General features: G+C 38.8%; 2 protein-coding genes across 3 annotated transcripts; one reads left to right on the top strand and one right to left on the bottom strand.

Annotated features, from left to right (window-relative positions):
* Positions 1 to 3: 3 nt before the first annotated feature.
* Positions 4 to 4,057, bottom strand: LOC117471754 (phenazine biosynthesis-like domain-containing protein). The gene is made up of 10 exons (XM_034116964.1): positions 3,888 to 4,057; positions 3,440 to 3,539; positions 2,852 to 2,950; positions 2,659 to 2,768; positions 2,300 to 2,329; positions 2,071 to 2,159; positions 1,890 to 1,981; positions 746 to 829; positions 447 to 509; positions 4 to 231 (listed from the first exon to the last, which is right to left on the bottom strand). Exons 1-10 carry the CDS (start codon positions 3,969 to 3,971, stop codon positions 119 to 121), a joined length of 864 nt encoding a protein of 287 aa, XP_033972855.1. The 5' UTR covers positions 3,972 to 4,057; the 3' UTR covers positions 4 to 118.
* Positions 4,058 to 4,566: 509 nt separating this feature from the next.
* hnrnph3 (heterogeneous nuclear ribonucleoprotein H3 (2H9)) lies at positions 4,567 to 13,349 on the top strand. 2 transcript variants are annotated; one of them, XM_034116838.1, is made up of 11 exons: positions 4,567 to 4,656; positions 5,936 to 6,028; positions 6,441 to 6,596; positions 6,849 to 6,992; positions 8,665 to 8,803; positions 9,569 to 9,768; positions 9,953 to 10,048; positions 10,851 to 10,966; positions 11,488 to 11,623; positions 12,182 to 12,238; positions 12,371 to 13,349. In XM_034116838.1, the coding sequence occupies exons 2-11, from the start codon at positions 5,941 to 5,943 to the stop codon at positions 12,448 to 12,450; spliced, it is 1,212 nt and encodes a 403-aa protein (XP_033972729.1). In that variant the 5' UTR covers positions 4,567 to 4,656; positions 5,936 to 5,940; the 3' UTR covers positions 12,451 to 13,349. The 2 variants fall into 2 exon arrangements, with proteins under 2 accessions (XP_033972729.1, XP_033972730.1); XM_034116839.1 differs by lacking the exon at positions 4,567 to 4,656 and adding an exon at positions 4,675 to 4,986.
* The last annotated feature ends 145 nt before the right edge of the window (positions 13,350 to 13,494 follow it).

Here is a 13,494-nt window from a genome sequence, read left to right as displayed (position 1 = left end):
ACACAAATTTGCATTGCTTTTTATTTAAACCATGTCTTGTTACTTTTGATAACATTGTACAAAGCATGCGTCTGCTTCTCTGAGCAGGCACATAATGCTCTCATTAGCCTGCATGTGGCTATAGTGTGATTGTTCCCTGCAGCACAGTGACGGCCTGTCCAGCGATGTTGATTCTTCCGTCGTCTCTCACTTCTAGTTCCAGCTCCCCGCCTCGACTGGAGCACTGGTAAGCTGCACAAACACAGAGCGGAGAATATGAGTGTCAGCATGATTCAGCTGAATAATAAAGAGCTGTTTAACTTGATAACAGGTGGTGTTTATTACTATAATAACACATTGTTGAATGGTTGGTAAAATAGTTGCCTCTGTGGGTTAGTTAAATTACATTTGTTTTAGAGATGCTGATCAAAGTGAATGTAAATGTGAAATTAGTTTAAATTAATTACCCAGCATTTTTTTCTTTCCTAGTTCCTTAGACCAGTAACTACCCAGCACTGTGTGGGCAGAACCTGCAGAGAGACGAAAGACAAAACCGGATAAAACAAAAAAAAATTACATTTCCAAAGACGCATAGTGTTTAGCCAATACCTGTTGCTTGTATACCAATGGGTTGGATTACTTGATTATAAGAGTATTTTACAATGTTGCCCCATACACACACTGCAGGCCAACTAAGTCAGATTGTGTGATTCCAGGGGAAACAGCAGCAGCAGTAGAAGTGTTTGTAGTTTTAATGTTAGTGTACCAGTGACAGGATCCTCAGCGATGCCCATCCATGGAGCAAAGTATCTGGAGTAGAAGTCGTATCCTGGCTGGCAGTCTGGGGATCCTATTGGTGGATAATGAAGAATAATTGTATTAACCATCGCTTGTAGTTTTCACACGGGGCTCGTCTCGATAGTGTTCTTTTTTACCATATCATATTTGTTGACTTGGTATATTCCAGTTCCTTAGAAGTATGTGATACTTTACTTGATCATTTCTATTTTCTTCTACTTTCACAGTCTTTAAAACTACATTTCAGAGGCTAATATTGTTCTTTACACTCCACTAAACTTATTTGATAGCTTAAGTTAGTAGCTTTTTATCAATACAAAATAAAATTAACAAATACATGACGGCATTATATCAATTTAATTTCAAACCTTTATTTAACCAGGTGGTCCCATTGAGATCATCGATCTCTTTTTCAAGGGAGACCTGCAATAAGAATGTATTGATCCCCAAGCTACCCAGTAGTGTATATAAACTAATATACAGTACTGTATACAAATACATTTCAAATATGCCAACAATTACCAGTTAAAAATATATTACTGTACAATTATTTTACAGTAATATATTAGAAGAATGTACGATAGGCTATGATTGCGAAACAGGCAATTCTGCATAATGTGTATTTTTACTTTAAGCACTTCAAAGTTATTTTGATGCTACTACTTCTGTACTTTTTCTTGTGAGAATAATAAATTATTTAAATTTATGTTGCATTGTTGGAGAAGCCTATGACATAAGATTTTCAACTGCATAATTACTCTGTAGCTATGTCAGATTGACAATAAAGAACCTTGAAACCTTGAAATGCAGGACTCTCACTTCTAGTCGAGTACTCTTACACTGTGCTATAACTACTTTTAATTTAAGTAAAACAAATATGATCGTGTCAACCACTCGCAGTGAGATGCAACATAAAGACAAATTAAAAAAAGTCTAACTTAAAATAGTTTAGCATGGCATTTTAGGGAACAGTAATCTATTACTTATATCTTAAAATAGTCTGCATGTCTTTGGAACTACTTTATATTTAAGATTACAGCATGTGGTCCGGCCCAACAAATCATAAAACTAAAGACTAACCAAAGGATCTAATGTTTTAAAGCTCTGGTTACCTTTCATGGTGACGATTAGTCCTTTGACTCTTCCACTCGTCTCACTTCTCTGAAGAGCAGCAGCGTCCACTTTCAGACTGGTGAGCACTGACCTGCAGGAAACACAAGGAAGAGTCACAAACACACCTGGCAACACGCGGGTGTGGGTGTGGGTGTGGGTGTGGGTGTGTGTGGTGGTAACCTTTCGCAGCTGTCAGACAGTCGAACCAACAGTTTCTTAGTGATGGGGCACAGATAAACATCCTGGATTGGGTGGTTTCCAACTGCAGTCTGAAGGGGAAGAAGAACATAATGTATACACAGAAATGTAATCACGCTGGCAAATATTGCACAGAGAGATTGGTTCATGTAGACAGTGAAGCAGGAGTCTACTGTAAAGCATGTTCTCAGAGAGTAGGCGTCTCACTTACCTTTAAGATGTCTTTGAACTCATTGGCATCCTGAGAAAACAGGTGTTTAGAAGAAATGTAAGTTTGAATAATTGTGTTGTGTTATTAACTACTGCATTGCAAAGGATACTGAAAACACTTTCTTCTGAAAAACTTTGCACTGCTTGTTCAGGAGGTTTTTGTTGCATTCTGGGTTTCAAGAAAACAAAAAGTATTTCTAGCATTCACCACTTATAAAGGCTGATGTTCTAAGTATTTGGCTTGCAATTATCGTACTTCAGGCTATTTACATAGCTATTGTGCCTTTTTGTCATTCACTTTTAACAAATTGGAATCGCTGTTTTTGATAAGTGATATATTATTGAAGTTTACTAACTAACCTGCTTTGTTGGTGGGTTGAGAGGAAAGTCCATGACGTACCCTTCGCCCCGCTGCGTGACAGCCAGATCTCCACTTCTCGTCTCAAACACCAGTTTGGGATTCACATTCTCTAAGAGAGAAATACATAAAAGGGTTATAAATGGAAGTTAATCTGATGATCTGTACACGTTTGTTTGTTTTTTGGTAACTTACCCTTATGTTTGAACAGCACTGCTGCAGAGGCCAGAGTTGCATGACCGCACAGATTCACTTCAGTCGTTGGTGTGAACCATCGCAGTCGGAACCTTGATCCTGTTAATCACATTGTCAGACCGGTGCTTTTTGTCTACACATATCCCTCCACAGAGTGTTACAAAGCTACTTTCTATAAGAGTATGAAGAGGGAAACAGTTTGCTTGAAATTAAGTACAGTGTTGTGACATTGTCCTGTGTCTGCTTTGCTTTATGCACTGTACTCTCAGCTACACAGTTTAAAAAGTTGCACCCTTAGCACATTTTTTACAGTATTCAGTATGTCAGGCCAGCTGGAATGGGCACATTACCATAAAACTGTGCACAATGGACACTGTAATTACTGTAGAAGCACTTTTACATTGGCCACTGGCAGATATGTGCATCTTTATTGCTTCATCCCCATTCAACCAGTCTCAATAACAATGCACGAGTTGTTAAACAATGGGTTAAAGATTGTAACGAAATGCTAACCTGTCCCAGACTGGTGCATCTTTTAATCCATAAAACGAATCTTAAGTCCTTCATGTATTAAAATGTTTATCTGACCTGTGGTAAAATTGTCAGACGGGTTGATGCTGGTGATGAAAACTGTTTCTGACAGGTTCATCTCTGCTGCTATCTTCTGATACAAGTCATCTGTCAGTTCCTGTTAAAAAAAACAGTGATTGTTCAAACAAATTGTAACAATAATTAAACACTGAGGTAGGCTACATGATCATGGATGGATTGAAAAGAAACATATGTATGTCATGCTGCCTAATTTATACATTTTTTATGAATTATGTGCTACTAAAACTGGAACTCTATAATGTCCAAATAATCAAAAAGTTACAAGGAGCAGTCTGATCCTTGAACAAAAAGGAAATGCACAATTTAGAAACAGCAAGTTGAAGTGTCTTTACGTCCTTATAAACCCTATTGCAACAATTTATACGATATGCATGGCATTATGACATTAATGTAGGCCTACTTTTACCTAAATATTATTACTCACATGCATAAGTGGACAAATTGCGGCGGGATTTCCCCTAAACGGTAGATTAGAAAATGCATCTACGGTAAATACTGGAATCTCCATTATGATAAGACTAAATACGAGAAGGACTTGCAGCTTAAATCGTCTTTAGGACAATGTGGTTTCCCACAGTTGACCTACTGCAGTCGGTGGACTTTACGCCCTGATTGTTTGTTTTCAGCGTCACGTGTTTTCCAGACTGTCATCGAAGCATGACTAAAAATCCTCTTCAGGCATAAACTGTTTGTCTGGTGTCACTGCAGAATCTAGTTGTTGTCATAAGACGAGTAAAACAATTAATACATTGTGTTAAAAAAGCCATTTTGATCAGAGGTGGAAAAGTTATATTCAAAAGTTACATAACAATGAGCTTAAAGTATAGCCTATTGGCCTGGTAAATGTTTATGTTTCTGCTGCTCTATTTCTTTATGCTCCTAATGTTTCTCATTTTTAGTAAAGCACTTTGAAATGCCTTGTATTGAAATGTGCTGTATAAATAAACGTGCCTCCATTAGAAATAAACATCGTTATTTGTTGTGTTATGAGCACATTCATGCCTAAAATATCAATTTAGCTGAATGGCGTCCTATTGTTATTATTAAATATACATAGTATAAAAAAGACTCAAACTTCATCTCCTTTTTTCTTTGTCCAACTCTCGCGAGAACATACCTGAGCGGGTTTGCTCGTTAGTGACACCTGCCTGAGGCTCGGGATAGGGGCAGGAGACCGGGGACGAGAGGCGACTGTGAGATAATTTCATCGTTTTCACACATTTGTCACTCACTTCTGACACAGTGACGTGTGCCTGTGGATGTTTATTTTGATGCTCAGTGACAGCGTTAGACCGTTGGGTGAAGAACTAGTGTGCCCTGTACGTTTGACCGCTGTCAGTGTCCTACAGTTAGCCGTAGCTGCTAGCCTGCTAGCTGCTAACATTAGCAGCCTGACAGAAAAGAGGCGTTAGCATCATTAGAGCACCCGGGCGGACAAATACTCTCCTGTGGGGGCCTTCAAACAACCAATCTTACCAAATAATTACTAAACGTCTTATTAGGATATGTTTGGAAATCTCAACGTAAGTTAAGTTGAACTTTGGTTACGTTAGCTAGCAACACGTTGAGACAACAGAGTTGGAAAGAGGAAGTGACAAATGTTAGCTTGTTTTAGACTGTGTTGACAGCTGCAGTGAAGAGCATTATAATGCTAAACTATTCAAATATTACCTACTGGGCATTTGTTATTGCATACTGTTCATGGTTCCAGATACAGTGTTTTCGTTATTGGTAATTGTTAAGCAGAGGTGGTAGAAGTAACTTATATCTTGTACTGAAGTAAAAGTACCAGAGTGTAGGAATACTCTGTTGCAAGTAAAAGTCCTGCATTAAAAATGTTTCTCAAGTAAAAGTGCAAAAGTATTGGTATCAAAGTATACTTAATTATACGTACCGAAAGTTACTAAAGGTATTAAATAAATGTATTGGAGTAAAAGTACACTATTTACTTCTGAATTTTAGTGGGGTAGAAGTACAAAAGTAATAGTGTACTTGAGTAAATGTACTTAGTTACTTTACGGTACACCACTGTTGTTTGGTGTCACACACATTAAAAAAAAGAGTTATTTATAACCTCAGCTTCCTGCTGATCTGATGGTGTGCATACTTAAAGTTATTATTGCACTGAGGATGTTAATGAATAATATGCATATTTCATGGGAACTGCTTCTGCTCGGGTTATAATGTATTGTACACATGAAAGTAACAGACTGCTCTTATTGTATATATCAAGATTATTATTATTGTAGGGAAGTTACATTTGATATGCTTATTTTGAACAACTAAAATAGACAACATCTGTCAGCAGCATCTGTGACGGACAGGCTGCCCCTACCCCTGATAGTGGCTGACACTTCAAATAAGGACCCATGGCAAACATGAACTCAATAAAGTTCTAGATATATCTTTTAAAAACTGCATTAGCAAACTTGTATTTAATAAAAGCATTACTTTTGTTGTGCTCTCTGGCAGTGAGGATGTCTATGAATGAAGAGGGATATGTGGTTCGGATCAGAGGACTCCCCTGGTCCTGCACGCAGGAGGAGGTCGCCAGCTTCTTCTCTGGTGAGAATACACACATCTTAACAGCTTGAGGCTGTAAAACGATTTAGTGGTAAAATTGAAATGATATCTCGATTAACTCAACTCAATTGTTGTTCGTCCATCTTAGTGAACATAATAGATAATAAAGTATTATATTTATGTTATTTCCTTCATATTAGTTGCATAAATGTAAGTGACATTTCATTTGTGACTTAAAGCGACAACCTAAATAAACCCACATAAATGCTTTGTTTTCACATTAGGGAACTTTCAGGATCTCAGGTTAAACAGAGCATGGACTTTAGGATTCTACTTTCTGTAGCTCCAAATAGCTCTCATAAGATCGATTCAGTTGTACCCTGTACATGTTCTGTTATGACAGGAAATGTCTTGGTGCAGGCTTAGTACTAAGGAAATGTATTATCATTTACAGACTGTGACATCGTTGGGAAAGTAAACGGAGTGTGCTTTACCTACTCTAAAGAAGGCCGTCCCAGTGGAGAGGCATTTATTGAGTTGAAAATGTCTGAGGATTTCAAGATTGCTCTCTCCAAGGACCGTAAATACATGGGACACCGATACATAGAGGGTAAGCAGTATAACCGATCATAACAGACTAATGGACCTGTAAGAGTTCAACTTTGTGGACTTTCTCTTGGTATCAGCAATCTCATATATTGCAGCAATTCTTCATATGGTCAAAGTGCAACTTACCCTGTTGCTGACATTTCAGATGGGGCTTCCTGGGTGTTTGCATTGCATATAACGTTTTCTTTCTCGGCTCAAGTTCAATGCATTTCTGGTTAAAACAGACGTGTGTGTTTCTATCTGTGTGACTCAGTGTTCAAGTCGAACCGCAGTGAGATGGACTGGGTGCTGAAGCGCAGCGGGCCAGCTGACTACGACAGCTGCAGCGGCTGCATGCTGCGACTCAGAGGCCTTCCCTTCGGCTGCAGCAAGGAGGAGATCGTTCAGTTCTTCTCAGGTACGTGAACATTTACAGTTCTGTAACTGTTATTGCATTGTACTGATATTCCACAATGTATTTCAATCTGAGGGATAGTTTCTACAGACTCGCTGTATTTTTATTATTATTATCTACACCACAGTGTTAGGGTGCAGAACTACAGCTAGGGTGCAAAAGAGCAACAATGAAATGAGACAACCACTAGAAGAAATGTCAGATGAATGTAGGCTCTGCAAACATTTCACTCATCTCTTGTTGATATTTAAGTATAGCCCTGTGTCGCATAAAATGTCTCCTTACGTTGTTCAAAGTCTAAAGGCCCAGGTAGAACTGAAAGCCATAATATCTCATTATCGCGTCTTAATGTTTTTTAATATATTTGTAAAAAACTGGTACAACAGTCAACTTTACATTAACGTACTCCTTCTGACGGGTATCATGACAAATTCAAACAACTGCCAACTATAATTTGACGCTGCTTTCCACTTTCACCCTACACACCACAACATAAGCATAAACATTGACACATTTATCTTTTCTTATGTGTCCTTTTCACTTGTATTACAAAGTTGTATTGTTTTGCCAAAATGTCTGTGTCATGTTCTTGTAGTCGTATACACTGTTTACAAATCTGTCATCATTATGAATTCATAGTATGCCTCTTACACAGGGCTGCACAATAAACCAGAATATGAAAATATGCGTTATTTATTTTCTTCTTGTAGTTTTCGGCTAAAATACAATAAATTGCTTGTTGTATAAAAAAAGTACACCAATAAAAAAGAATTGCACAACTTTTCAATGATTGTGACATATTGTGCAGCCCTGCTGTTACTCTGTTTGTGTTGCGTCAACAGTTTATTTTACCTGCATATTCCATGACCTTGATGTCATGCCTCCTAAAGGGCATTTAACAACAATAGGCTAGGGCTGTGCGATTATGGCAAAAATCATAATCACGATTATTTGGGTCAATAATTGATATCACGATTATTAAATACGATTATTCATTGACTTTGAACAAATCTATTTATTGAACTTTAAAACAAATACAAATAATAATTTGAACAGTATCTTTTTAACTGTTGATTACCTTGAACGTATAATTCAACTGAAAAACCAATACAAAAATAAATAAAATAAATGATACATTTATATTTACATTTAAATAAATAATATCAAAATAATAAATACAAATAAACAAGATCAACAAATATTTTGGAGCACACTTCCCCAAGCTACTAAACATATATAAATATGATAAATACAAATAAATTAGACCAAAATTAATGAGATCAAATATGTTGCAGTGCACAACCTAGCAAAGCAAAATAATTGTTTTTTCCGATTATGTTGTTTTCGTAATTGTGGCAGGCCAAAATCGTAATTGCGATTAAAATATGATTAATTGCACAGCCCTACAATAGGCTGCGCTAGTTTTCCATCTGCATTCCCCTACATGTTATAGCTGCAGACTACAACCCAGTATTTGTTTCATCCCCCTGCCGACAGCTTACAAGTTTAAATTCACTCTTCTTTTAATGCTGTCTTATCAGATACTACTACATTTCCCCTCATGACGTACATTAATCCTGAAAGCTCCAGATATGCAGTGGGTTTTGTTATATATATTCCATACATCTATCAGTCTCCCTACCGACCTCTGTATTTATGTGTGCTTGGGTTGAAGGGTTGAGAATCGTGCCAAATGGGATTACTCTGCCAGTGGACTACCAGGGGAGGAGCACAGGGGAAGCCTTCGTGCAGTTTGCCTCAAAGGAGATAGCAGAAAAGGCTCTGGGGAAACACAAGGAAAGAATAGGGCACAGGTGGGACGGATGGGAAGGGGACGGGCTGGCTGGGATGGGCTTCTAATGCAGTGTTTAATGGGTGGTCATATAAGAGTAATTATGGTATTAATGGGATGGGTACTGTGATGGTTGAATGATAAGCATGGGTTGGTGTGCTAGAATAATAATGGTAAAACAATGATAAATATGAATTGGGTGGGTCATGTGATAATTATTGATATGGTTATTGGGATGGGTTTACTGGGTTTATGTATTGTAACAATGGTGAGATGTTGAATAATGGGATGAAAGGTAATTTAACTAATCTATAAATGAAAGGTGGTGTGAGTATTTTATGCCATATGCAGATGTGTTGGTAGTCTAAGACCTGAGGGCTATTATCTTTTTAGAGCAACATTTGGGTATATTAAATAATGTTATTGGCACTTTATTTAGAACTTTTATTACATTAGACAGATAGATTGCTGTTGCAGAGGGGATTAAGCATAGTATAGCGGAGGTTAGTCAAGGAAGCCTCTACCATTAAAGCTCCTAAATACTATTTGAATGCAACATGTAAAATCTAGAGCTATAGGGTTTTCCCTATTTAATACAGCCCAGTTAATGATGAGATATCTTCATTTTGAGAAAGTACTTAGACCACTATTTAGAATATTTGTTTTGTGTTTGTTTACCTTCTCTCTCTGTAAATATCTGTTTATGTACCCGAGCTCAGCCATTTCTGCTCCCTAACCCTCTCCCCTGCCCCCCCCCCCCCCACCTCATGGGCCGCTTGCATTGCAGGTACATAGAGATTTTTAAGAGCAGTCGCAATGAGATCAGAGCTTACTACGAGGTGCCCCACCGGGGGGTGGGAGCCCAGAGGCCGGGGCCCTACGACAGACCCATGATGGGGGGCCCCAGAGGAGGCTTCTTTGCGCCCGGGCCTGGCCGCGGCGGGGCTCTGATGGACACCATGAGGTGCGGGGGGGGCTATGGAGGAGGTAAGAACAGTTCTGTATTTCTAAGAAGGTGTAATTGTACAGTGCTAAGGACAGTAGAACAACAATGATATTTAATCCTGAGGAGCCGGTGTTGTTTTTATAAAGTAATTGCCGAGATAGTTATTCAGTTAGTGATGTAAAAGAATGAGCCCTGCTTAACTTTGTCGTGTTCGTCTGTGTCCAGGTTACGGTGAATTTGACAGCTACAACGGCTTCAACAACTACTGCTTTGACAACGGCATGTTTGATGAGCGAGTGAGAGGAGAGAGAGGAGGAAGAGGTAAAGTCATTCTCACTGGCATTCAGCAACACTGAAGAAATGTCTCTTCATTGAGACATTTGGATAAAAGCAAATGTCTTCCAGTTATTGCTTTGTTGACATTTGTCAGTGATACTTTAACATTGTTCCTCTTTCAAAGGAATCAAGGTGTGGCATGAATTCAAAATGTTCTGAACCTAAAAATGAAGACGTTTTACATTGTCAGTGTGAAGAAGTACAATTAGGATTGGATTTTCTAAAAGCAGCTGATTGTGACCTTCTTGTAATCTCTCATGGAAAGCTATATGAAGATTTCACGCTATGTTGATATGTTCTATTGCCATTAAAGGTGGGGTAGGTAAGTTTGAGAAACCGGCTCGAGATACACTTTTTGTTATATTCCATGGAATGCTCTTAACATCCCGATAGCAATGAATATCTTAAGTGCTTTGACAAAAAATCCATAAAAAATGTCATCTGTGGAAGCCGTAGTACTGTAAAAAGCACGACCAATCATTTTAGCCGGCCCGGCTAAAATAACTGGATGGCCTACCTGCCTGTCAGCCTTCCATCAGGGCACAAACTTATCTCGTGCCCTCATTGGTCATGTGCGCGTTCGTGTGTTGGAGGAGGGGCTCTGTAAGGAAGTAGCAGATTTCTTCCGGCTGTGTATTTTCAAATTCTAGCGCACTCGAGCGGGTTTCTCCAAAATTACATACCCCACCTTTAAGTAAATGAAACAATAGTATCAGATTATTTCTCTGTTCTACATTCCTAAATGATGCATTATTAATCTGTGGATGTTTGTGTGTGTTTGACTCAGGGATGGGAGGCCACGGTTACGGTGGTCAAGGTGATGTTTCTACAGGCTTCCACAACGGCCATTTTGTTCATATGAGGGGCTTACCTTTCCGCGCCACAGAGGGAGACGTCGCTAAAGTAAGAGCACACACTGAGACCAGTTACTTTTTGTTATTTCTCTTGTAGACGTGCAAACAAAGGCTCTGTGTAGTGCAGGGTCTAAAAGACTTTAAAATCACCCAATTGAGTTTCCCCAAGAAGAAAACGTTCCTGCTGCAGGCAGTGATAGTAAGGTTATACATCATGATGGCATCTTTGTGCGGTTCAATCTTCTTTTGTGGAATTTCAGTCGGGAGTCTCGGGACCATCAGATCTGAAGCTAACTCTGTCACAACAGAAGCTTGCAGATTCATTTTTGACCAATCCATCCTAAATATTCTGCTTCAGAAACCAGGACCCTTTAACTAACTTGTTACATCATAAAATGGATATATACTGCAGGGAAGAACTGCAAAACATCATATACCTATGACTCTACGCCATACTTAGAGTGGTGTCCGTCACCAAGACCAGTGAGCTACTACATTTGAAAAAACACTAAACGAGTCATGTGTGTATGCCTGTGTTAATAGTTTATGTATCTCTCTTTGTTCCTGTAGTTCTTCTCTCCTCTGAATCCACTGCGGGTCCACATCGATGTGGCTCCTAACGGGAAGTCGACAGGAGAAGCCGATGTGGAGTTTCGCTGCCATGAAGACGCTGTGGCAGCCATGTCCAAAGACAAGAACCACATGCGTATGTCCTCCTTTATTTTCTTCAACTTGTCTCTCATAAGAAAAGCATTAATAATAGCACAAATTTGCAAAATCAACAGCTAAGCTGCCAATGTATAGTTGAAATGGGGTTTAACTGCTGTGGGATGAGGAAACATTTATTTGAGCCACCTTAAAAAGCTATAGGATTTCAAGTGTACGGTATATTTAGAATTATTTCACCGCTCTACCTTGCTGTCAGACAGCCTTTGGGCAAGTGAAGACGTTATCTATGCTCTATTCAAAGCCACCAAACTCCTTGGACAAAAACAACCGCTTCACCTCACAGAACACAGGTGCTGCTCTATAACTGATACCTGCTAGATAACGGTCTTTTGTTCCTTGTGGGAAAGGGCCACCTGACAGCAAGGTAAAGTGGGGAGGGATTCTAGATGTATCGTTCACAGATAGGCCTTTTACTTTCCTGGCTGTGTTCTCTTTTGCAATGAGGGCATGCCGACTTCCTGACTTGAATACACAATCACAGCAGCAGAAACACGAGTTCTTCAGTATGATTAATGGATTGATATTTTCTCCACAGAGCATCGCTACATCGAGCTGTTTCTTAATTCAACGGCCAATGGAGCCGCTGAAATGGGTGAGTTGTTTCACTTTCATGATAAATAAAAGTTTGCTGTTAGTTTTGATCATATATTTTATTAAAATCTCTCAATCCAATCACTTCGGATCACACATTTTTACACTAACTTTCTTTCCTTATCCCTCTCAGGCCGTGGTGGTGGGGGCTACTACGATAACTCAGGGGGGGGCGGACGCTCGCGGGGCAGCGGGATGCAAGGCTCATACTGATGACGCCATCCCACTATTCCAATCCATCCTGACGTTTGTCTCTTCAGGCCACATTTACTCGATTACTTTTTTAAGCAGGAGAGCTGATCTGAAGTCAGTCATTTGTTTTAATTGTGAGGTTCAAACCTATGGATACCAGACCAGAGAAGACCTTAGCAAGCACTGTTATTAAACACTTCTGGAGAGCAAATGAAGAACAGTACAGCCTTCAGATGTCTGAGCTGTTGTTGGTGCTAAACAAGGTTAATTAGTCTAAAAGGAGATTTCTTGTTCATTATAGATTTTTTTTAAAGGATTTGAAAATCGAATATGTTTTTTCTCGAGCCACATTAAACGCCATATTTTTCTTAGTTGCACGATTAAGAGAACTTAAACAACTTTTTATTTTCCCATAGTTATGAAAGACTATGGAAGGAGGAAACTGAATGTGTTTCAGTTCTTTAAGTGGAATGCACTTTGTCTTGTTTGAATGAGTGCAGGAGACGTTGGTCGGATGGAGACACAGAAGAACAGCTGTCGGGTTTCAGAGGTTGATGAAAACGTTTTGATTTGTTGAGTTGAATGACGCTCTCTAGGAGGTAGAGCAGTGTGAAGCAACCTCAAAACATTACAAATGTATTTCGGGAAGAAATTCTGTTAAACATTTTTTAAACTGTTTATTATGGTTTGTTATATGCTGATTCAAACTGCACTTGAGATCAGCTTTCCTGCTTTGAAAAGTTGTTTAATGTGAGCCAGTGTGTTTTTTATGAATGTTTTCAGAGTTCATGACAGAATTTCAAACTAAGTTGAATATTATATTCCACAAGGTGAATAAAAAAAAATCTCTATATTTGAGCTGTAAAATAGCTTCAGCAGCTGTTGTACATTTTGCGTAATAAATTTTATATTTAATTGTCTTTTTGTCTCCCAGTTTCTCACATCACGTTGAAAAATGTTCTGAATTGAAAGTTAGAATTCTGAATATAATGTCAGAGCCCAAATACATTTTTAGCATGTAGCCCTTTTACGTAGGGTCTCCAATAGATCTTCTTAATACAAGAA

The sequence above is a fragment of the Trematomus bernacchii genome, unplaced genomic scaffold (assembly GCF_902827165.1).
Source record: "Trematomus bernacchii unplaced genomic scaffold, fTreBer1.1, whole genome shotgun sequence".
NCBI lineage: Eukaryota > Metazoa > Chordata > Actinopteri > Perciformes > Nototheniidae > Trematomus > Trematomus bernacchii.
The sequence above is the reverse complement of the archived record's forward strand: the minus strand, read 5'-3'. Positions and strand labels throughout refer to the sequence as shown.

Excerpts from the sequence above, each read along its gene's own strand:
- LOC117471754 (XM_034116964.1), bottom strand. The coding sequence starts at position 3,971 with ATGGAGATTCCAGTATTTACCGTAGATGCATTTTCTAATCTACCGTTT. Across the intron at positions 2,330-2,658 it reads TCAACCCACCAACAAAGCAG|GATGCCAATGAGTTCAAAGA; the intron begins GTTAGTTAGTAA and ends CTGTTTTCTCAG. Across the intron at positions 232-446 it reads AGGAAAGAAAAAAATGCTGG|CTTACCAGTGCTCCAGTCGA; the intron begins GTAATTAATTTA and ends GTGTTTGTGCAG.
- hnrnph3 (XM_034116838.1), top strand. The coding sequence starts at position 5,941 with ATGTCTATGAATGAAGAGGGATATGTGGTTCGGATCAGAGGACTCCCC. Across the intron at positions 6,597-6,848 it reads GGGACACCGATACATAGAGG|TGTTCAAGTCGAACCGCAGT; the intron begins GTAAGCAGTATA and ends TGTGTGACTCAG. Across the intron at positions 11,624-12,181 it reads CAAAGACAAGAACCACATGC|AGCATCGCTACATCGAGCTG; the intron begins GTATGTCCTCCT and ends TTTTCTCCACAG.